Source organism: Acinonyx jubatus, chromosome A1 (genome assembly GCF_027475565.1).
Source record: "Acinonyx jubatus isolate Ajub_Pintada_27869175 chromosome A1, VMU_Ajub_asm_v1.0, whole genome shotgun sequence".
Classification (NCBI taxonomy): Eukaryota; Metazoa; Chordata; class Mammalia; order Carnivora; family Felidae; genus Acinonyx; species Acinonyx jubatus.
The window spans coordinates 71,120,139-71,144,951 of record NC_069380.1 but is presented as its reverse complement, the minus strand read 5'-3'; the positions used below and the strand labels follow the sequence as shown (position 1 = coordinate 71,144,951).

Here is a 24,813-nt window from a genome sequence, read left to right as displayed (position 1 = left end):
TAAACAGACACCTACCATATATTCCATTTATTCCATTCTAGGTATCTTACCAGGGGCAATGAAAACATATATCCATAAAAAAAGACTTCTACCTAGTGACTGTATTTATAATAGCCCAAACTTCTAAGAACCCAAATTTATACCAACAGGTTGATGAGTAAACAAATTGTGGTTATATCCATATGATGAATACTATTTAGCAATAAAAAAAAGTATGAGGAATTGATATATACAACATCTTGGATGAATCTCAAAATAATTATGCTGAGCGAATGAAGCCAGATGAAAAAAATTACATATTCTGTGATTCCATGAATTCAAAATTCTAAAAAATGCAAGCTTGTCTGTAATGACAAAAAGGAAATCGGTGACAGCCTGGGAGTAAGGATGGGAATAAAAGTAGGGGTTACCAAGGGGCATTAGGAAACCTTTGAGGTTGATTGACATGTTCATTATCTTGATCGTGGTTCTGTGCACTTAAAATTTATCAAAGCTGTACATGTTTTAAAAATATTTATTGAGAGAGAGAAAGACTGAGGCAAGGGCGGAGAGAGGGAGAGAGAGAATCTTAAGCAGGCTCCGTGCCCATCATGGAGCCCATGTGGGGCTCGATCTTACAACCATGATATCATGACCTGAGTCGAAATTAAGAGTTGGATGCCCAACCAACCGAGCCCCCCAGTCTGTATATTTTAATATGTGCAATTTATTCTATGTCAGGTATATTTTACTAAAATGGTATAGAAATGTTTTAGTGTAAAGCAGAAATCTAAATTTCTTCATACAGTTAGACAGTTGATTCAGCACTCTTTATTTTGTGCTGTTACCCACTGAATTTAACATGACTTTTCTCATTTACTAATTCCCTGTTTATACTGGGTTTGTACCTATGGACTCTGTTGTGCTTGATTGACTACCCCTGTTTAACTACCCCTTCACCCATATTACACTCTAGAATTTGTTTAAATTCTAACATGGCTGCATACATGGGGTCTGTTTCCAGCTTCCAGCCTTACACAAGCTCAGAACCCTATTATCTGCATCTTGTGGGCATTAAAATCCAAGCTCTTGGCTCCTGGACACTTAACCCCCCATTCATACCATTTTTCAATGCATGTATTTCCCTCTCTCTAGTTTTTAGTTCCCTCTTACCTTTTGACCTTTTGGAATGTATTTTTCTTTCTTGTAAGCCCAGATAGGCATCTTTAAATGTTACCATTTATCCAACAGGTCTACTTGTTTGTAATGGAAAGAGTTGAATTTAATACAGCCCAGTTTGCCAGAACTACCCTCTGGCACTCATAGCTATTCCCCCCCCCCCCAGTTTTTCTCATTACCTTGTGAAGTCCTTGAGGACACAAAGGGAGAGGGGTGGAGAACATTCATCTTATGTCTCGTACTTAGTAGTCTAGTGCAGAGTAAGTACTTAGTAACTGTCTATTGAAGGCATGGTGCACAATACATTATATTTACACAGATAATAATAACATTGTGACAAGTTGATATAGAGGAGGAAATTTAAAACAGAGGAATAAAAGCAAGTTTCTAAATAGGACAAAGGAGAAATAGTTAAAAAGTAGAAAAGCACTGTTGAAAGTGGAGAGAGGCAGTGAACTAGCACAAATATGGTGAGGAAGTTGAAGGAAGAGGTGAGTAAGGGGGCTGTCTGTGTGGGTGAGGGAAGAGACAAATGTGTGGAAGAAAACCTGTAAGTAGTTTTTTTTTAAGTGTATGTAGGCTGTAAAATATGTCTAGATTGTTCCATGAATGAATATGGAGGTGGGAAAAAGATATTGTGTGGGTGGAAAACAATAGAATAGAGTTGAACAGAGAAAGCTTCCGGATAAGAAAGCCTCTGTGTTCTAATAGCAGTGAGCACAGGAAGCTGCTTTAAAGTTTCCATTTTATTAAAAATCAAGTCAGAATGCGAGACTTCTAAAGCATGTTAGAATTGTAAAACTACTTGGAAGATCAGACATCCTGCTGGCAAACCTAATTTTGACACATAAAGTACAATACAAATGGTGAAGAGGGATAGGAGCACCTCTGACCTCAGGGCCCTTGCATCACTTCAGAAAGTGCTCTTCACCATCTCCTTACTATATGCAGTACTAGGACATGAATGGCAAAGAAACAAAACAAAACAAAACAAAAAACAAAACAGCAAACAAAAAAAGCCATTAAAGGACCTCTTGTATTCTGAATATTAGCTCCAGCTCATTACTTAATCCTAAAAATGGAATTCTCTATGAAGAATTTCATACATTTTGGCAGAGTTTTTGGTTACTCTAGACACAGCAGTTATGGAAGAATGTCTGCATTTTCTCTCTTCCAAGTATTTATAAAATCTGCCCATTAGCGTTATGTCCATACACATATATCTTGTCTTCTTTTTATGTGACAGTTTACTCTCTGAGAAGAAAATATGTAACTGCCCGCAGGATAGTAATGTTGCTACAATAACAGCTTTCTTTCGTAAGTTTGATGATTCATTTGAAGGACCGATCATTTATGCCATTTTTTGTTTTAATTTTCAGTTCAGTTTTAACTGAGTTTTAGTCTCACTCATAAGCAGAAAAATTATTGATGCCATTTTACCATTAGTTCCAGCCAGACATTAATTTATTTTTAGAGACTCAAAAAACTGTCCAAAGTCAAAATAAAACACATAAAAAATCCCAATTAAGAAAATTCCAACCTTTTTGTTTCCTTTTCTTCTGAACTAGGAATTTCTCATCAACATCTCTGAGTCAGATATTAAGCTACATCCTGATGGTTGTGTTTCCAGCGATCAGTGTTGCCAGTCATTGGCATGACCTCATTTCTCTTATTTATTGTCCTTTAACAATCCTTCCGATTTCTGCCTAATTGTTTTGCATGCACAACAGCCTAATAATGGGAGAGTCTTCAGGCAGAGCTGTGTCTGTTCAGAAACCTGTATATCCTGCGTTTCCAGGCTGACCTCTGGAATTGATTATGTGTAGCCTGTGAGGCAAACAGGATAAATAAGGAAGCAACTCAATACACCCAGTTTTGCTTTTAGATGAAGCTGATTTCTTTTAAAGCAGAGAGAAGGGAATCTTAGCTTTGTCCTCAGTAGCATTACTCGTAAAGCTTTATTCTCCTCTGATAATGAAGGGCGACCTAAGGCACTTATGGCACAGGTAATGGGATTTGACTCAGCAAAGCAGTTCACATCCTACAGAAATTTGAGAAAAGCGATGGCCTGTGGCAGAAACAGGTGTTACAAAATGCCAAATGTGTTGGCAGAAATCTCCCTGAAGCTACAGGATGATCACGTAAAAATGAGCTGGTAGGTGAAATAGAAAAGATGAAGACTTATCTGCCACCTTATTACCATTCCTGAGAAAGGAGAGAAATTTATTTCTAGCTGAATATCAAATAATGAAATCTTCTTCCCAAGAGTGAGATAATTAGAAAAACCCTAAAGAAAGCAAATGTGAATATTAAGTATATAAAAGTTGATTCCACCAGGAATTCAAGTAAATACTTATAATGGCTGAGCCATTAGTTTTGAGACCCAGAGGTAGGGAACCGCACATCACAGATGCCCAGGACATTCCTAGAGTATCCTTGCTGTGGCAGAGTAATTACTAATAGCTTTCTTTTCCATCTCAGGGAAATCTCAGGATGGCCACCCCACCCCAAGGTAGCCTGTAGGACTTGGTGGTATTTTATAAAATATCACTGACACTTAGCCTAGAGATAAGGTAAAGTTGGATTTGGGTTTTTTATTACTGGCCCCAAATAATATTTAAGTTTACCCTTTAGGGTACTTGGGAAAATAAATGAATTATTATCTTATAAATTCTGTTCACAAAATAATGAGTTTTTTTAATGGAAAAGTCAGAAGAATTAAAGATAGAAACGTGGTGGAACTTAAAATGTTAATTTTTAATTTCTATGGACTTTATCAAGAGGGAATTTTGTAGAATATGTAAAATCGTAATGCCTCAAATTCATGCAAAGGTCTTTGAAGTCTTCTTGATTTATATTTAAACTTCTTTTGAAGGATGAAGACACACTGTTCAGTTTAACTTGCAGGACTCACGCAGAGACGTCTGCTGGGTGGGCGATATAAGAACAAGTTTGGATAAATGCATATTGGAGAGATTTTTCTTTAAAATATTTAAAGAAGAAATGAAAATACTCTGATGGGTGCATGTAAATTTCTAACTAAATTAACAGCCACATTTATGGAGCACCTGTTCTACCTCATGTATTGTGCTTCTATAACTAATTTTTAGAACAACCTGAAAGGAATTATTTCCCCCATTTTGCAGATGAAGGCACAGTCCCAACATAAATAATATGTTGGTCTGGTAAGTGAGAGCGTCAGGATTTGAACTCAAGTCTGGCTTCCAAGCCCCTGCTTGTTCTCCCATTTGAGCAACTTCTACCTTGTTATGATCCCATATTTGTAAACCTGTAGACACATGCAGATGCACATCTGTATGATACACTCTTTATATGGCATAGAGAAAAGTAAAGTCTACATGACCTCTGGTTTCTTTCTACCACCATGGAGATGGTGTGTTCCGGGGGTTCTGGTTCATCCAAGCCCATAAAATAGTGACACACAATATATTTGTATGAGTCCATCGATCCCTTCTAAAATTGTGCATATCCATCTCAAAGATGTGGCCCATTCGAACCACCAGTTAAATCCACCTTTTATCTGTTACTAATTTTAAAAAATTAAATGTGAGTAAATATTTCAGAATAACTTGAATTCCCATATGAAAATTAATACCAAAGTGATTTTCACCAGAACAGCAAAAACATTCGTGAGTCTTCAATATAAAAAAAGAAAATCTTACACTTTGAAAAAGGGTCTAAAAGTAATCAAGTGATTTTTTTTTGATCAATTACAATATAGCACTTCTTTTGATCTTACTTCCCAGAAAGAAGAGAATGTCATAACATAGGTTATAAAACTCTTGCTATTAGTGGTAAATATTTATTGAACAATTGATAGCTGTTATCTTCTCATTCAATACCCGTAACAGCTTTCTACGTGCGTCATGTTCTATTTTTATACTCTGTATTACAGCCAAGGAGATTGAACCTTAGTGAGGTTAAATAAGATATCCAAGATGAAACAGTGTGTAACTGGCAGAAGCAGAGTTGAAACCCAGTTCTCCCCAACACTGATTTCTAGGCTTTTAAAGATTCATGTTGTATCATGGTCCGTAAGTGAGATGATCTTCAACATGTGCGTGTGTCCATGTTTGAATAAAATGTTTAGTTTCCCTTCGGTTGCAAGGAGCACAGGCTTAGGAGACAAACTCTGAATGGGCAGATGGGTACCTGGTTGAGATCGCCTATATTAGGACTCAAAATTCTGTCATGATGCACTCCTGAACCTACTGTGTGAATGGGAAATGAGGGGCCTTGACAGTTCAGCCCCTCACAAATCGCGTTCACTGTAGTTGTCTGTGTAGAAATCATTACCGAGCATCATTTTGGTATCTCAGGTTCAATCGGACCAGCTTGCATTCCTCCCGATAGAAAGCACCCTCACGTGTAGTGACCATAGCAGCACCAGGAGGACCTGTTGGGAATTCATCTCTAGGGTGGGATCTCTTTGATAGAGAAAATCACCTGGCCAACTTTGTAAAAATACAAACTCTGAGCCATATCCATGGATTCCTATCTATTGGCAGGGGTAAGACTCTCAGAATTGGTTGGGTTAGAAATCAGTGACTTAAACCCTTGGTTCTACAATTAAAACTCCCAAAGATGTGTTAAGAGTAGAAGGCAAATTTTGCATGGCTTCTTCAAAGATAAATCTGGAATCTTCAAAGAAATGCTAAGCTTTTAGCTACTATGCTTCCACCTGTGGGGAACTTGAGTTTCCTGGACCCTTCAGACTGTGTCCTTAGAAATGTCAGCAGCGCCTGGGTGGCTCAGTCAGTTAAGCACAAGACCTTCACTTTGCCTCAAGCCATGATCTTGCAGTTTCGTCAGTTTGAGCCCCGCATCGGACTCTGCACTGACAGTTGGGAGTCTGCTTGGGATTGTCTCTGTCTCCCTCTCTCTCTACCCCTCCCCTGTTCACACGGTCTCTGTCTCTCTAAAAAATAAATAATTTTTTTCTTTATTTTTTAAGTTAAAAAAAATATTTAAGAAGCACCAGAGGTGATGAGAGCTTCTTGTCATTCTTCCAAAGAAGCAGGTTGCCCATGTGTTCTGGGAACTCTAGAAATAAAATAAATTTTGTTTATTTAGTGACTCACCTGTCTTAGATCTAGCAGCTGAGTGGGGCAGGTATACTTTGTGGTTGGTAGTTACAGATTCTTAGCACTGTGGAACTCTCACATCATTTAACCGCAAACAATAGCACCCTGTCAGAGTGGGGAGAATGGCTGTTCCCCAGCTGTACAATTCAGCCAAACCACAGCCGGTAAACATAAATATATTTGGAGCTTCTAATAGGTATGAGGCACTTTGTATTCCTAATTGCTAATTCATAAGGTGATCTCATATGTTGGGCATTAGGATCCTCATGTGAGAGGAGAGGAAGTAGCTCCTTGCCACACATTAATTAATTGATAGACTCACCGATTGAAGACCTATAATCTTTGTCCCAAATTCTGGTGGCCATTTTCCGCCTTGCCAGCTGACTCCTCACCCTGGGATCTTGTAGCTTCTTAAGCAAAGGAAGAAGAGTTACTGCTTGAGGAGCCCTTGGTCCAGATTCAAAATGTCAAGGGTAGGGGCACATGGATGCCTCAGTCAGTTAAGCATCCCACTCTTGGTTTCAGCTCAGGTCATGAACTCACGGTTTGTCGTGAGTTTGAGCCCCACATTGGACTCTTGTGTTGATAGTGTGGAGCTTGTTTGGGATTCTCTCTCTCCCTCTCCTTGCCCCTCCTGCATATTCTCTCTCTCTCTCAATCTCTCTCTCTCTCTCTCTCTCTCCCTCTCAAAAAAAAAAAAAAAAGGTGTCAAGGGTAGTGTACTTTGTCTTATGACCTCAAATCAGTTTTCACATTTCCAGTTTGGAGCTGATCAATGCAAATTCTGTGTCCTGATACTTTACTGATACTCTTTGAATACATTCAAATACCTCTCATTGTCTAATCCTTGTTCAGATGCCCATTTCCTGGTCCCTGTCACCTGTGTTGTCACTTATCCATATCAGCAAAGTAGTGAGTGATAGAATTAAGGGAGTACAGTTGGGGAAAATATATAATTAAAAGAACCATTCAGATATAACAAGGTACAATGATGATTTAAAATACTTGTTTCAAAAGAAAACAATGTTTTGTCATTTAAATTACATTCACTATTTGAAAAAAATATTTAATTTTGCCATTTTGATGCATGATGAATTTAGCACTTTGTGGCTTTGTCTATCTACCCATTCAGGAATGGATTAAGGAATGGGAAAATCATTAAAATACTCTCAGCCAAACAGTAAGGGGAAATTTATTCCCTAATTACTTACAAAATGTGCCAGTTTTGCTTGTTTATAAAATGTGGGTGATGTCAATATTATTTCCTACCTCAGACTATTTGTCTTATTTTGTAGTCCCTCTAAAAGTCCAGGTAGGGCAATTAAAAGTTTTCAAAATCAATAAATAGTCTCTTCTCTGCAAATTCCAGGGTGGGGTAAATGTTCCAAAACATCCAGCATTGGAAGTAGCCAGGCCAATTCATAAGAGTTTTTAATTAACCCTGGAAGAGGAGGCCAAATAGGAATGAAAACGAAGCCAGATGATTCTCTGGAATGAACCCAAAATGCGGGTAGCAGCCAGAGCAAGTCCATTGTCAGCAAAGGAAAGGGACAACCTGTAAATGCAGGTCTAAGTTTTGAGCAAGAAAAAAACCCTTGTTGTCTGCCTGCCATTAAGAGTGAGGCAAGCAATGCCCTAATGTATCAAAGGGCACATTCACTGTCCTTCCAGGTGCAAAGACTGTGTGTGTGTGTGTGTGTGTGTGTGTGTGTGTGTTCACTCCATGGGTTTAACCAGAAATGTATTCTCCTATTTATTTTTGACTTCTCTCTAGAACATACAATATAAATAGAAGAGAAACCTATGGATGCAATAAATAACAAAATGCTTTTCAAGTATATAGTGTTGTCTGTTGCATATGGATTTGTTGTGCCATGTACTTCCTTTTTTGCATCACTGACAATTTCATCGTGGAATGCAAACCTCAGAAACACGTTCGTTGTAGCCAAGCCTCTGTGAATGTTTTTTTTTTTACAGCAAATGGACCAATTTGGCTACAAGAACTCAGTGTTTTTCTGCTTATGTGCAGTTCTTCAGGGGAAAAAATGTAAGAAAAATATAAACAAAATAGCTATCTATAAATTCCCATTGTAGGTATAGTTCATGAAAATCTTGCAAATAAGTAATGACTTCTTCTGTCAATTAGTGTCTTTGACCTTTTGGCCATTCTCACAAATGAGGGACAGGGTGTAAGTAAGCTCAAAGTGTATCAGACACACTGTGTCAGTTTGGGGGAAGCACAGATTTTTGTCTTTTTTTCCCCAATATGCAAAATCTCTGAGAATGTAGTTTAAAAATTGATTGCTATGGTAACAAGTGTTTGTTTATAATCCCTGAGAAAAAGCCGAGAATAGCCACACCAGCAATGAAAGGGTAAAAACGTTGTTCTCTTTCTCTCCCTGACCTTTCTTGTTCTCTCTCTCCTGTGCACACACAGGCTCTGGCATTTCCTCTTTCCAGGATGCCCTAGATCTGCCTTAGACTTAGTGTTTGTTGATTCTTAAGTAGTCACTCCAAGCAACAACCCCATTGGAAGGTCTTCCCAATGCTCACCATCTACCACCTGCAGTCAGATGTGATGTTTCTGCTTTGTGAGCCTGTAATGCTAGCAACATATAGCTGGCTCTCAAAGCATTCGCCATGCTCTACTGTGGTCATGACTTTGCTAGGTAGTAAGTAAAGCCTCTGATTTGGAAATACCTTCTTGGTCATCTCTGTTCCTAGCATGTTGTGTGGCACAGAATGGGCCATTCAAATATAATCATTTTGAATGAGTGAATAGACAAATGCAGTAAAGTGGCCTCACTAAGAATAGGGGAAAAACAATTTCTGAAAAGGGGCTAAGTAATAATAAGAATAGTTATGTTCATAAGTGAGAGTAACCACAAAATGCCAACACTAAATGCATTACAACCAGCAGTGACAGCAGTTTGATATCGGTAGAGAAAGATGAGATTCTGAGTAATGAGAAGAATTTGAACACAAAATCTTGAGCGATTGCATTTGGCATTGTTGAGTCCTATGGACAGAGGAGAACAGAACACAATGGGCATGTGATTTGCTCTAGTTATTACCTTTTTTTTTTTCTTTAAATGAAAATGTGATGAGGTCATTCTGGGAATAGTTGTTTTTAATAATAGCTGAAAAGTTTCTCATCTTACAGATGAGGACACTGAGGCTCAGATGGTCAAAGTGAATTGCCCAAGGTAATTAAGTTGGTTAATCACTAAACTGAATGATATCCTTGTGTTCCAATGTATATCTCTTATCAGTGCTCTGTACCATCAGGAGTAATAATTAACTTAAGACCATAAAACTCTTGGGGTGCCTGGGTGGCTCAGTCAGTTGAGTGTCCAACTTTGGCTCAGGTCATGATCTCACAGTCTGTGGGTTCGAGCCCCGCATCAGGCTCTGTGCTGACAGCTCAGAGCCTGGAGCCTGCTTCGGATTCTGTGTCTCCCTCTCTCTCTGCCCCTCCCCTCCTCACACTCTGTGTCTCTCTCTGTCTCTCAAAAATAAACATTAAAATTTTTTTAAAAGACCATAAAACTCTTAAATACTTAAGTATTATTTGAGGCTGTTGTAAACAGTTTTAGCAACAAGTTCAGAACACATTTTCTTAGATTTCAAACTCCTACATAATGTTATATGTAAATAGGATATTTTGTTAAGAATTTTTTAAAAAAGCATATGCCAGGCAGATAATTAATGTCTTTTGAAAAACAATTAACTACTCCAAGGAATTCTAGTATTCATTTTGAAACATGGAAACTACTGAAGCCAGAAGTTAAAAAAATGGAAAATCCATGCCAATTTTTGGATATCACACTTACAAATTGCATAAAAACAACAGGATACAATTGCTGAAGAATTTCTTCTGTGGTTACTTTACAAGCAAACAAATAAACAAACACATTAGTAGATTTGTCATAAATTTAAATAATTGTAGAGAGACACATTTCCTCACTTAATAAAAAAATAATTATTACACATTTACTATGCATTAGTTAAGATTCTTCAGAGAAATAGAGCCAATAGGATGTTTATATAGGAAGCAATGAGATTTATTTTAAAGAATTGGCATATGTGATTATGGCGACTAGCAAGACCCACATTTCAGAGCAAGCCAGAAATTTCAGAATGAGCTGTTGTTGCGGTCTTGAGTCCAAAAGTAGTTTGGAGGCTGAATTCTTTTCAGAGGATCTCAGTATTTTTCCTTAAGGCCTTTAACTGATTAGATGAGGCCCACCCATATTATGTTGGATAATCTGCTCTACTCAGAGTCTACTGATTTAAATGTTAATTGCATCTTAAAAAATACCTTCACAGCAACCTCTAGACCGTGTTTGACCAAACAACTGGGCACCATAGTGTAGCCAAATTCACTCATAAATTTAACCATCAGACTACATGTCAGGAACTGTGTGGGCTTGGAGGTTATACTGGGGAACAGTCAAGGTTGGGAGACACCCAACGAACAGCTGACCACTCAAACATGAATTACACACTTCCCAAGTGCCAGAAATGAAAAGTGTGGGTACTTTGAGAAATTATAACAGAGAAGCCTAACCCAGCCTGAGGGACTTGAAGGGGCTCCCCTGAGAAAGTGACATTCAGGCTGGGGCCTAAAAAGTGAAAAATGGGTTAACCAAGCAGAGATGGGAGGAGGGGTTTCCAAGCAGAGGAAAAAGTCCTAAAGTAGAAGGAGCACACCAAGAGCTGAGATAAAACCACCATGTTGGGTACTGGGCCGTTTGAAAGGGGAGAAGCCAGATCCTTTGGATCTTCTAGATGAGATTTGCCATGGACAGGCTTCAGGTAAGACCAAGATTATGAAAAGCCTGTCTGTATGTTCTGTGGCTAATGGATTGGAAAGGTTAAGAGTGCTGCAGGATGACCAGTTCGGGGACTAGATGGTGGTGCAGGTTGAGGTGAAGATGGTGAGAGTTGAATGAGCTCAAAAGATATTTTGGCAGGTGTTTAGGGCCACATGATGATTAGTTATGGGAGTTAAAGGAAAAGTAGATATGAAGGAGATTGCGCACTCTCAAGCTTGCTCAGCACTGTGGCTGAAGGTCTCATGGTGCTGCTTGTCATGAAGGAATGTTGGCAAAGGAGTCTGGGCTCAGTAAGGGGAGTAGAGTTAGAGGCACTTGGGGTGTAGCCAGGTGGAGACATCTAATAGGTAGTTGGACATGTAACTCTGAGAGTCTAAAAGACACCTAGGATGAGAGAACTGCAACTATGAGAATGGATTTGTCTGCACAGGGAGAGACTATGATAAAAAAAGAGAGGAGGCCAAAGACCGAGCTCAGAGCAACTCAGAACTGAGGGCCAGTTCCAGAAGGAGAATGACCTGAGAGACAGGGAAAAAACTAGCATCGTCCAAGTCAGCAACTGTTGCACTGTTGCATCTCCCTCTCTCTCTCTCTCTCTCTCTCTCTCTCTCTCTCTCTCTGCCCCCCCCCCCCCCACTAACCACAACTGGGAAAGTTTTTCTCTTTTTAATGACTCATGTGATTAGGTCAGGCTCACCCAGATAATCCAGGATAATCAACCAAATTCAAGCTTTTTAGCCTTGTTCACATCTGTAACCTTAATTGCATTTGCCATGTAACCCAACATATTCACGTGTTCCGGACGTAAGCATGTGCACACCTTGAGGGGGACGTTGTTCTGCCCACCATCAAAACAAGTATGTGCAGTGCTATCAGAAGCCGCAGGAGAGAGAAACTGAAAATGGTCCAGCTGGATGTGACACATGGAAATAAACAAGAGCAAGTCTAGTGGATTCGGGATCATGCAAAATAGGCTAAAAAATTAAATTAGGGGGGCTTAGAAATTGATAATTTTTTTTCAAGAAATCCAACTGTGAATAAGAAATGCAGGTCTTGAAACCCACTTAAGCATGAGTGAATATTTATTAGGACTGGAAGACTCATTGTCTATATTTAGAGTTTGGCTGGTTGTAGCAAGAATTCTACCCTCCCTAATTCCAGAAAGCCTCTTTTTGTATCGTGAATATCTGATGGAAAATGAACAAGGAAATAATTAACGTTAACAAATAAAAATAAAACTTAGAAGATTCTTGCTAACGGTGACAATGAAACAACTCTACATTCTGAAACTCCCAATGTTTATTTCCACTTTTAAAAAGAGTAATTATCATGTGGTTTTAGATACATGAGTTCCAGGGCAATTAATCATCTAATAAATGTGTCTCTAACAAGCATTTGCTAATAGCTTGATGTTGGCAAAAATAATGTGTTTCAAATCTGCTGCCTCTGAAGCCAAAAGATTTCAACATAATATCTGGGCTGGTGAGGGTTGTGCTTGAAATGAGAATCAGTGTTAATATGAAAGAAAAAAATAAATGGAATACAAAAGGAGAAAACTGCTCTAATACTTATAAATCAGTAATAGTTAACAGTTATTGGGTGAGTAACTGATTCCCAGTGCTATTCTGGGAGTTGAATATTAGCTCGTTGAAACAGAAGACACTCCCACCAGTTGGTGTGAACGCTATCCCCATTTTACAAATATGGAAACTGAGGCAGCACACAACAAGACTAGGGTTCCAGTCTAATCTTGTCCAATCCAATCAGGCTATCAATAGCAATCGAGAACAGCTAACACTTACTGTCTACCAAGTACCTGTTTTAAGTACCTTACAGACTAAGTCATTACATTTTTGCCACAGCCCTGTGAGATAGGCATCTCCCTGCCATCTCCTGAGGAAGAAACTGAGGCACAGATAGGTAAATTATTAATTTCGATGGGCTTCCCTCTCTGAACTTCACCTTAACCTTCCTTAAGTTAGGAATTAGATGATCTATGCAGTTTCTTTCAGCTGCCCAGTGCTGTCAGTATCACGTGCCTGAATTCCTTCTGTTCTTTTGACAAGTCTTTTAACGTTTATTTACTTTTGAGACAGAGAGAGACAGAGCATGAACGGGGGAGGGTCAGAGAGAGAGAGGGAGACACAGAATCTGAAACAGGCTCCAGGCTCTGAGCTGTCAGCACAGAGCCCGATGCGGGGCACGAACTCACGAACCGCGAGATCATGACCTGAGCCGAAGTCGGACACTTAGCCAACTGAGCCACCCAGATGCCCCACTTTTGACAAATCTTTATTATGTTTTTACGTATGTTTTGTTTGCTACATTTTATTATTGTAATGATTACTAAATATTTATAATAAGCATTTATTGAGCATTATTATTATTGTTGAGCATTTATTTATTGTGACATGCTAGGTGCTAAGTTGAGTGCATTCCTTGGTTTACTTTACTTAACCTTCACACAGGCTTTGCTTTTAATTATGGCTACTCTCCCTAGCTGACAGATGAACAAACTGAGCTTAGAAACATTTAGAACTTCATTCAAGTCACACAACTAATAATTGGGAGACCTTGGGATCAAACCCAGAAAACCTACTCTGGAACTTAAGTCCCCTTAACACTTAGCTCTAATGTGTGGTTTCCACATCAGAAACATAGTCAGGTCAGACTTAAGCAAAGATGAATATTTGGTCTACATATAAAAATATGAAATAGGGTGAAGTAAGTGATATGTCTACCCAAAATCATATCTCTCAGACATAACCAAGTAGTAATTTCCACAATGAGAACTTTCCCTTGGGTTTTCTGTGTGGGGTCCAAAAGAGCCCATACCATATACCAGAGGGCACAATTATTTCAACACTTATTCCCTGACAGTGGACAGATTATCTCCTGGCAGCTAATAGAATCCTGAAGGAATGCACTTGGGGTGTCTGAAATGCAGGTGAGGATTTTAGAGCTTTGTTTACAACTGAGACAGAGCTGGTGAGGTGTCAGCAGGCCTCAGGTATGTATGTGCAAACCTGTGAATTGTGTGTGTGCACGGTGGCCTCAAGCAGGGAAGGGATTGCAGAGCGTTGAGTGTCAGACTCTAGAGAAAACGCATTATACACAGGGAAGGAAGCAGCCAATTGAATATAAGAAGGTATTAAAGAAGAAATATGACCCAAAACATCTGCCTCAATTTGGCTGTAAGCTGAGGGCTAAGACTGTCCTGAGGTCCATCCCCACTTAGGAAATGCTTACAAACATCGAGGTAGTGGGAAATGACTTGTAATAAAATCATGGATTTAAAAGGCTTGTGAAATCGTCTAGCCTAAACTTTGGCCAGGGCACAAGCATGTGAATTGTCTCAGAGAGCAGCTATTCAGGGCCCATTTTAAAGGTCAGCCCAGAATGAGATTCCACAATCACCATTCCAGCAATGACCCATACTCGCTCCCAAGAAAGCTATTACTTTCTAAATCCTCATACATCAATTTAATCTCCACCTTGCCCTCCAGAACAATGAAACAGGGATGTATTACCATCCACCTAAAAGACCTTCATGTTCCTGGAGCTATCATCAAAACACCCTATAATCTCTCTCTTTCCAACACCATTCCATTGGTTCCTTCAATCCCACGTTATTTGTCTGGATTCCTCTCTCAACTGCACATCTGCCAACACAGAAGAAGACTGTCATTTATGCGACTCATAGGATGACATCCTATGATCGTCATCATTTACTGTTTGGTTAGAAGTAGGCAAGTAAAATTTGTGCCCACAGTAGGGTAAGTATTTGGTGAACAACAAGGAAGCCCCAAGCAGGTTAACACTCCTTGAAAATTCACAGCAGATTTCTTTCCTTTGCTTATCTGGGTCTTGGTCCTTAATGACCAAAACAATAATAGTAATAGTATTCTTATATAGAGCTATTGTGAGGACAAATCAGGGATCATTTGAGAATGTCTCACTATGTCATTAATGCTATGAACACCCTTCACGAATCATGAATCTTACATCTGGGTCCCTATACAACAGCTAATAGTGAAGGGTGATTACATTATTCGTTTTAATCAACATTTACAATTGTCCAAATTGGCTAACCTTTTCATAATTTGTTCACAGAAATGTAACCTGGAATAGCTTAGCTATCCCAGATACACATTGCTCACCAGAGCTGGAGGAAGGCTACCAGTGCCCCCCGGGATTTAAATGCATGGACCTCGAAGACCTGGGACTTAGCAGGCAAGAGCTGGGCTACAGTGGCTTTAATGAGATAGGTCTGTCTTACCACTAAAACACATTTTCAGTTTCTGTTTTAAAATGTTTATGAAATGGAGAGAATACTTGTTTAACTGATGTTTGCTGTTGAGACTGGCTATAGCATTTAAGAAACACAACTACAGATTTTAATGCTCTTCTTGGGTTGTGATACAGTCTGCCTTACAGTCTGTAAAGACAGTCTGCTTATATGGATATTCATCAGTGTCTGTAGAGGGTTCAGTATCCCTTATTTTAGAGTATTTTGATTCCTAATTACAGTACTTAAAACTGTTTGTTGAGCAAGGTTCAGGGCTTGTTGACTGAAAGATAAGCAGGGTTGGGTTTTGTTCCACTTGTAACTGTGAACCAGTAGGCAAGGTAAGTCTTAAATAACTGAAGTAGTAGTCATTGATGAGTGCATGAAAACTGGAAAGTAACCCTGGAATGGAAGATAGCTAATGAAATACTTAATGAATATGCATCAACTATATAATAGACATATGGGAAATGATGATATGCTCAAATGTATACATTTATCTGTGGCTTGTGCTATTAAGTCCTGAAATGTGCCATTGTATACAGTAATGAAATTACTTAACATCTGCCATTTAGTTTATATCATTGCATTTATTACCATTTCATGCAAGGGGTGCATGTTTCATTATTGAGACAAACAAAAACCTAAGCATTCTAAACAATTATTTTATGCTTTGAGAACTTGTCTTAGCTCAGGCTGCCATGACAAAATACCATAGACTGGGTAGCATAAATAACATCACTTCATTTCTCCATTTCCCTCTAGTCTGGGGCCTGGAAGTCCAAGGTCAGGGTGCCAGCATGGTCGGTTCTGGTGAAGCCCCTTTCTTTGGTTCACACATGGGTGTCTTCTCGCTGTATTCTTATTTGGTGATGAGGATAGGGAAAGAAAGAGAGAAAGAGACAGTGAGTAGGAAGAAAGGAAGAAGAGGGAGAGGGAGAAAGCTCTCTGACCTCTTCTTGTAAGGGAAAAAATCCCATCAGGAGAGCCCCACCCTCATGATCTCATCTAAATTGAATTAACTTTCCAAAGGCCCCATCTCCTAACACCATCCCATCGCAGTGGGGGTTAGGACTTCAGCATATGAATTTGGGGTGGAAGCAACACAAATGTTCAGTCCGTAAGGGAATTGTTATCAGAATCATTTGGAAACAACAACAACAACAACAACAACAATTTTCCCTTCAAGGTTCAAGGCCCAGGTGCATTTAAGAGAGTTCTAGACACTTTTACCCAGGACCTAAGAGAATCTCAGTGTTTAACAGTGTGGTGGTTGTGCTTCTTTGGAAGCCAAATCTACTTCCTGACTTTTGGTGCGGTTTCATAACTCCGCGAGCAGCTGTACAATGCGGGGTGTCATGGCCAGGCAAGAGGGCGTGAGCTCCTGTCAACCCTGGATTGCCACTGCTATAGACACAGCCAATCAGTCTTTATACATCAGGAAAAGTAGCTGATAAATCTTCCTCTCACCCTGGTGTTCCATCACAGCAGCCCATAGATGGTGTTATGCAGGATGGCATAATGAACTCTGGGCTGGGTGCTGGAATTTCAGAGAGAATATGTGAAGATCTTGCACTGATTGAGGAATACTCTTCTGCTGTCTGAACTAAAAAACCACAAGGCTACAGCCTTTAGATAGAGTATAATAGTGAACTTGGGCTGAAAGCCACAAATAGTTGGTAGTTTTAAAACAGTGAGTTTTGCAAATAACGTTCCTAAATTTGTATTCTTATGTTTTTAATATGCCCTCAGAGCATATTTCCAGCATTGTGTTTAGATGGGTAATCGTTCACCCCTTTGGCCAATGATACACTGTCCTACGTCACCAAATTTAGAAGCCAGCAGATGTGAAGGCATTTCGATTTGCTGTACTCTCTTCAACTTATCTGGCTTTGGAATCAATCTTATATCCTTCCCCTGGATATAAGGACTTTTACAGATTATGCTGATGACTTTCAAGGATGAGCAGGAAATCACAGGCGTGGTTTGGGAGATGGGATGTATATTTTGGGTAAGCCGCGTGGACCCAGTTCCAGGAATCCTGACCCCTTGGGCACAGCTAGAATGGGCTCATCAGAGCCTCTAACTCTTTAAAGGGCTAACTGGGTGTGCCCGTGTCTTGATGGAGGGTGGCCAGCATTCAGTAGTTAGACTCTCCTTGCATAAAAATCTCCATTCCTATAGAATCATATTGCTAAATCAAATCACTTCCTGGCCATTTTGAATGCAGCAATTGTGCCTAAACTCAGAATACTGAATTATAGTCAAGCTGATTCAGCTTTTTTCGCTGTGACTTACAATGACTTCAACCACTGTGCAGTACTCTCTTTGAGAAGGCAAGTTTTCTCACAGAGCGTATTGGCTTCAGAAGCCTGATTCTAGGAGAGAACTGCCCCGGGGGCAGCAGGCCTCCACTAAGGCAATAATCTTACTGTTTATTTGCACATTTATCTCCCAAGGATTTAAGCTCCTTGAAAACAGGAAGTACATCTTTTCATCTCCATGCCTTCAGGGCCTGGCACAAGGCCGAGCTCTATAAATATTTACTAATGGACTGAACAAAGTATATGTCCTTTTGAATTTGATGGTAACCAGTCATGTTTGTGTTAGGATATAGAGCCATAATAGAGAATTAAATTGTTTTCTTGTTGTTCTTTCCCCTGGTTTTGTCTGCTTTTGTTGGCAGTATTCATTATTCCTCATGACTTGCTTTTCTATACAAGCTTAATTTGGTCTGTTTGCTTCCTTTTCTCAAATGATGCTTGAGTTCCACACCACTGTATGACTAATGGTTACATAATGAAATGTTGACTTTGTACTGTAACCCAAAAAGTTTAAAATGGTCGCTATACCTTGGACTGAAATTGCTAACTAACTTTCTGATATTATGCATCTTTGTAGATACACAAATTGTGATATTTTAGATCATCTCAAAGGTTTTACGGAAACAAAATTTTCCTCCAAAATGAGGAAAAGAAATTATTTTACTAGGCACACATGATCATCTCTTTTTGCATGCAGTTGAATTTAAAACAATTAGGTGATTTATTGTGCATATAAATTTGGTCAATGTACTTTATATGTAAGTAAGCATGATTAATTAAAAAGGAGCACATTTCCTCTTCTTACTAATCAAATTGTCATATAATACATTGAATTTCAACTCATTTATAACATTTCATTTATAAGTAGCTTTATGTCTCGTTAAAATTGATGATGTTGAAAAACTCACTTTTTAAAATACATGAAAAGCCAGTCATTAAAGTAGAAAATTTATAAAGAGCTTCAACTGTAAAATTGTAAAGATACCCTTGCATCTCTAAAGTCATCAAATATCAAGAAGACTGAGAAATAGAAATGCAGTTTCCATATTTAAGGACTCTGAAAACCTGGCACTAATAAACCACACATCAGAAGACCAGGTGTCTAACAGATTACTTCCTGAAAGGATTCTGGCAACTGAGGATCTCAGGCAGAGCCAGCAGAATGCTGACATTCTCAAATAAAGAATATTCCCAGAGGAGCAGAGTAGTTCTCTGTTTGAGTCAGGACATCAGTGTGTGGCTGACCATGGCAACTTTCTGGGACTCCATGTGACATCTCAAAGTGGAGGCTCTCATTCCTGCAAGCATTTAGTAGAGAAATAAAGAAGATGAGATCCTCAGTCTGGGGGAGGGGCCCGATGCTGCTGCTCCGTGTCGATGAAGACAAGGGCCCAATCTGGCTGTCCCTTAAGATGACATGGGGAGGCTTTTAAAACATAACACTTCTCAAGCACCACTCTCAGCCCAGTTAAATGAAAACCTTGGGATGATCCAAGGCATAGATGGTTTTTAGAAGCTCGGCGTGTGTTCTAAATGTTCATGCACTGTTGTGAACACTTGGACTGAAGCAGCACTGATAAACCCACACACACCTGTCTTAGAAAAAACTTCCTTTCTCTCCTGCCTGACAAATACCTGATCCTCTGAAAGTGATTTCACAGATGAGGAATGATCAAAAAGAATGAGGACCATATCTATAAAAATGCACATTTAGGTATGTGTAAAACTGAAAAAAAAATCCAAGAGATATAATTTTTAAAAATTGCAGAAAAAGACGACCTAAATATATGGATTTAAAGGGTACAGCTGTCGCAGTAAATGATCATAGAACAATCAAAGCTGAGGCATTTCTTACTAAAGTTGCTGGAATTCAGAGCTAAAGAAAGCATCCCATGAGCATCCAGAAAAAAATGATCAAGTCAGTTCTTTTTCTTTTTTTCCCAAGCAATACTCAAACAAGTGTAGCTCTGGGAGGAACCCAGGGCCTCCAGTCATTTCTAAGGGAAGCCATCGTTGAGAACTGAAACTTTGTCAGGACTCAAGTCCAGGATACAAGGACACAGGGCTTACAAAGTCCTCAGAGAAAGAACGTGTCAAACTAGTTTCGGTTACCATTGAAGAAACAAGAACTCAGAGACTGCATTTTTCATTAATCCTTCTTGAAGACATTCGGCCAATCAAGAATGACAGGTCGTGAGCCTAGTCTCTAGTATCTACTCAGTGTAAAAACAAAGCTAATACAACTTCAGGATTTACAGAATATATAAATATTACAAATTATGGCTGTGTAGAAGAGATGAGAAGAAAATCCAGGGAGGCAGTGTAGTGATGTTAGTGTCCTTATACTCAGCAATAAGAAATATATTTTCTTATGCTACATATGACTTATGTAATGGAGGTATATGTGTAGTTGAACAAGAATGAATTACAAAGTAAAAAATAACTACTTTAGAAAAAATTCACAATCAAAATAATGGCCCTGGGGTTTGGATCACAGCTCTACTACATACTAGTATGGTGACCTTGGAGAAGTAATTAACCTCTTCGTGCCTCAATATCCCCATCTGTAAGGTAGGATAAAGGATAGACCTCCCTTACAGCGTTGATGTGAGAAGGGACTGAAACACAGCACTTAGAACACTTAGCACAGAGTGAGCCAGAAATTAGAGCTGCATTGGCAAAACAGGAATGCACCTCTGTGGTATTTGAGAAAAAAAGGCAACTTGTTTTTAAGTTTATTTATTTTGAGAGAGAATGAGTGAGCAGAGGAGGGGCAGAGAGAGAGACAGAGACAGAGACAAAGACAGAGACAGAGAGTCCCAACCAGGCTCCACACTCTCAGCGCAGAGCCTGACATGGGGGTCAGTCTCACGAACCATGAGATCATGACCTGAGCCGAAATCAAGAGTTGGTTGCTTAACCGACTGAGCCACCCAGGCACCCCAAAAAAGGCAGCTTTAATAAGAGAGGGGAGAACACAATGCTTTCAGATTAACACAGCCGTGGTTTATATTACTCCCTTCTGCCTGTAGTAGTTTGCTATTCAGATTTTTCAGGATTTTAGAGCAAGTGGGGAGACTAGTGTTCACCTTGCACTATGTCCCTGTTAACTGATATCGTGCATTTTCTGTCTCTCTAATCAATGTACAAAATTCCAGAGGGCCAAGTTTTGATGGCGTCTGGTCTTCATTAATCAATTATTATTCTCTTGTTATCCTCAGAAATATCCTTCCTTTGTGCTTCCTCTTTAGGAACTTATCCATATTTAGCCTAGGCCATTGAATTTTCTATAGTTTCATTATGCCTTACACCTATAGTTTTATTTATCCCTATGCATTTGAATTTGTGACCCTGGACTGGGCCACTCCCTGTCCTTTAGCAGAGTGCCAACAGGCCCTCCTTCCACAGACCTCAAAAAAGCATCCTTTGGCTCACTGAGCCAGAAGCCACAGCCATGCTATTTCCTGCATGGTCCCCAGCACTCAGTGGTTTACTTTCTGTCCTCCCATAAATCCCTGTACCAATGGTGACTGAAATGGTGGTGGTTTTTCTGTCCCTTTTTTTCATTCAAATACCCTTCCATCTTTATTTCTGGGTCCCTTTTTTACAACCCATTCTTAGAACCCTCAACTAGTACATCGTCTGTAGGATGTTAACCTAGGCACTTGAGACATCACATACTCCCCACATTCCAGACCTATTGAGGAATATACGTTATTGGAAGGACATATTTATTTATTTTTTAAATGTTTATTTATTTCTTAGAGACAGAGAGAGACAGCACAAGCAGGAGAGGGGCAGAGAGAGAGGGAGACCCAGAATCCGAAGCAGGCTCCAGGCTCCGAGCTGTCAGCACAGAGCCCCAGTGCAGGACTCAAACGCACAAACTGTGAGATCATGACCTGAGCCGAAGTCGAACACTTGACCAACTGAGCCACGCAGGCGCCCCTGGAAGGACATAGTTAGAGGTCACAGAATCTGTTTAGCAAACATTCACATTTTGTGATTGCAGTGAGTGTGGGGAAGTCGGGAGCCAGCACACGGTGAAAAGGTTTGGGGACAGGTGACACCCAAAAACTCTACCGTAGAGGTGAAACCAAAACACCACATCAGCTTACCCTGTTTGGAAAATATGTCCTGCTTCCATGTTCCGAGTATTTGCCCCACCTTCAGCCTCTCTGTTCCTCTGTGTTACCACATGCTTGTCAACATGTGGGGATTCAATCTGAGACACTGTGGTTTTCTGTAATGGCACTGAAAATGAAACTAGAGGAATTTTGAGCTGGAAAAGATAGTAGTCATTTGGTTCACCCACACAGTTTTACAGAGAGGGCAACTGAGCCTCAGAGTGAATAAGGTCAGAGTTCTAGAGAATTCCCCATTGAAACAGGGAGAGTCTCATTTCTTGTGACTTACATACTCCCACTAAAACTGACTTTATCCCTCAAACTTTTTACGTTTCAGATCAGTATTTCATTAAGAATAAAACTGAAAAAAAAAACCTTGCAAAGCTTAGTTATATTCTTAATATTATAGTAGAAGTTTAGTATCACTCACCTTTGGTAGGATGCTGGTACAGAAGATAACTATTCAAACAGATGTGATATGCCAGTTGGGAAAAAAGCAACAGCAAATCTATCACACGTGGGAAGGAAATCACAGCAAATGCCATTAAACTGGCAATTTACTTGTCATGATCTTTCAAAAGATGTAAGAAATTGGGTATAGCAGATGAGTACAGATCTATTCAGGTTTGAACTCTCCATTCATTGTACAGTCAGGTAAAAACAAAACATGTTCAGAATTTTTTGTTGTGTTTTTTTAAATATATTTTTACTTATTACTTTTTTTGAACTAATGTTCTTTGAACTAATTTTAGACTCACATAAAAAAAAAAGTTACAAAATAGTACAGAGAGTTCCTATAGACACATCACCAGGTTCCCAGAATGGTAACTTCTTATACAACTGCTACATTACATTATCACTGCTAAGACATTAGCATAACACAATGCTATTAACTATGGTGCACATCCCATTACCTTTCATAGTTGATCCACTGATGATCTTCTTCTATCTCAAAATCCTACCCAGGACGCCACATCGTACTTAGTCATTAACTCTCTAATCTCTCCTAATCTGTAAATTTGTCAGCTTTGCCTTTACAGTCTTGACACTTTTCAGAAGCACTGGTCAGTCATTTTGTAGAATGTTTCCCAGTTTGGTTCTACCTGATGTTTTCTCATAATTGGAATGAAGTTCTGATCAGACTATTTACATGATGTCTGGCTTCCAAAAGGGAAGAGAAGTTGTCCACTTTAACTTATTTATTTATTTTAATTTTTTATTATGTAAATTTGAAGGGATCCAGCTTTATAATTCAATGTTTATATGCACCAAAGCGACCAAAACCTGGGTAGCTATGATAGAAGAACCCAGTAAATGACATATAAAATTCATCCTGACAAGTCATTTAGGTAGTAAATAGATATCAGGCATTTTTTGTTGTTGTCATTAGCCTTCAAAATCATAAGAACAAAACACAAAAGCCCAAATTTGTAAAAATCCAGGATAAACTAAACTTGATTGAGACAGTTTATATCAGACAGAGGAAGTCCATAAGCAAGATCAGACTATAAACCGAATGTTCTGAAAATAATAGAAAAAAACATTTGAATTATACATGCTTTTAATGCTACCTGGACTGCATGAGGTGACTGCTTCCCCTACGCCTTCTGTACAATAAAGTACACACTGTGGTCTTATGTGACTAGCTGCCCACAATCTTCATTATTGCAATTACTGTCATTACTTATCACAAGTACTCATTTATTAATTACTTATGTATCTCTAGCACTAGGTAAAAGATTTTCTATTCATTGTGTTTTTCATCCTCCCAATAAATCCATAAGGTGTCATTATGCCCAATTGATAAGTGAGGAGAATGAGATGAGAAAGAACTGATTCGCCCAAAGTCACCTGCAGGCCACAGTTGGGAGCCAAGTCTTGCTGCCCATGTGCTGAGGTCAAAGCCTGTGTTCTGGAACTTCAGACTCTGAGTTAGCTGTGAAGTTGGCCATGGGTAACCACCATTCCCCGTGGCTTGTCAGGACAGCTGGCTCATCAGAGGGTCTCATGATGATAAAGGAGGGGACATGTCCTCCAGGGCAACAATCCACCAGACATTCTGCCTTCTCCTCCCACCACCATGTCTTTGGGACAGAGGGACAAGGGTGAAGGAGGCTGACGGTGATGTCCACTGGAAACAGGGCCACTCAGGGCTGGTCTCTGACTTTGCATCTAGCCTCCTGCATACTTTGTGACAGGGTCAGTGCATGATAAGTGTGAGTTTTATGTAAGAATTAAAGTATGAAAGAATATACGTGGGAGGCAGTGCCGTTTTACAAGATAATTTATTGAGCTATCAACATTTCTGCAAGGATTCAAAGCAATGGCAGCAAAAATCAGTAAATATGCTTTTGATACAAAAAGAGATAGTAGACATTTAGGCTAGAGATGTGGGAGAGAACACTGAAACCAAGCAAAAATATGTTATTTGGTATATGGCCATGAGGTTCACACTGATCTGAGCGAAATTCAAAATTTGACCACATTGTGATTTATGTGCGTAGTATATGTAATTTATAGCTACGTGCATTAATTTCTTCTGCATATGTGAATATACTTTCTCTTTCCCTTTGAGATACAGATATTTAATTTTGCTTTCTACGTACTACAAATTAACCAACAGGTTTCTTTAAGGTGATTTTGCAGATGCATATTAATTAATTCCTTTATTAGATATATGACATAAGAAGCATTTACCTTATTAGACCTTTCTGTTAATAAAATCATAAAACTTATATGCCTTCCTTACAATATTAGGTAGGAAAACTATAGGTCATCAGCATCACAGAAGTTAAGATGTCAATTTGGGATACATATATAAATTTAAGGTGATGACTTATTATCTTTGAAAATTTTTTTGATAATAAATTAATGAACCTTTAGAGAAAATGAAGAAAATTAAAGCAGGGTGGCTATCACCTGCCAGATTCTCATATACTCCCGAGTCACTTCTAAAGAAGGCTATTATGGGTA

At 39.2% G+C, this 24,813-nt stretch overlaps 1 protein-coding gene across 8 annotated transcripts in view; it reads left to right on the top strand.

Moving 5' to 3' along the window:
• NALCN (sodium leak channel, non-selective) overlaps positions 1–24,813 on the top strand; it is a 316,716-nt gene that overhangs the window by 37,487 nt on the left and 254,416 nt on the right. For 7 of the 8 annotated variants that reach the window (XM_053217644.1, XM_053217633.1, XM_027065180.2 and 4 more), the window contains one exon: positions 15,215–15,369. In XM_053217644.1, coding sequence (XP_053073619.1) covers positions 15,215–15,369 — 155 coding nt within the window. Of the gene's footprint in view, positions 1–15,214; positions 15,370–24,813 lie in introns of those variants that run through there. The other variant, XM_053217656.1, reaches the window with a different exon arrangement.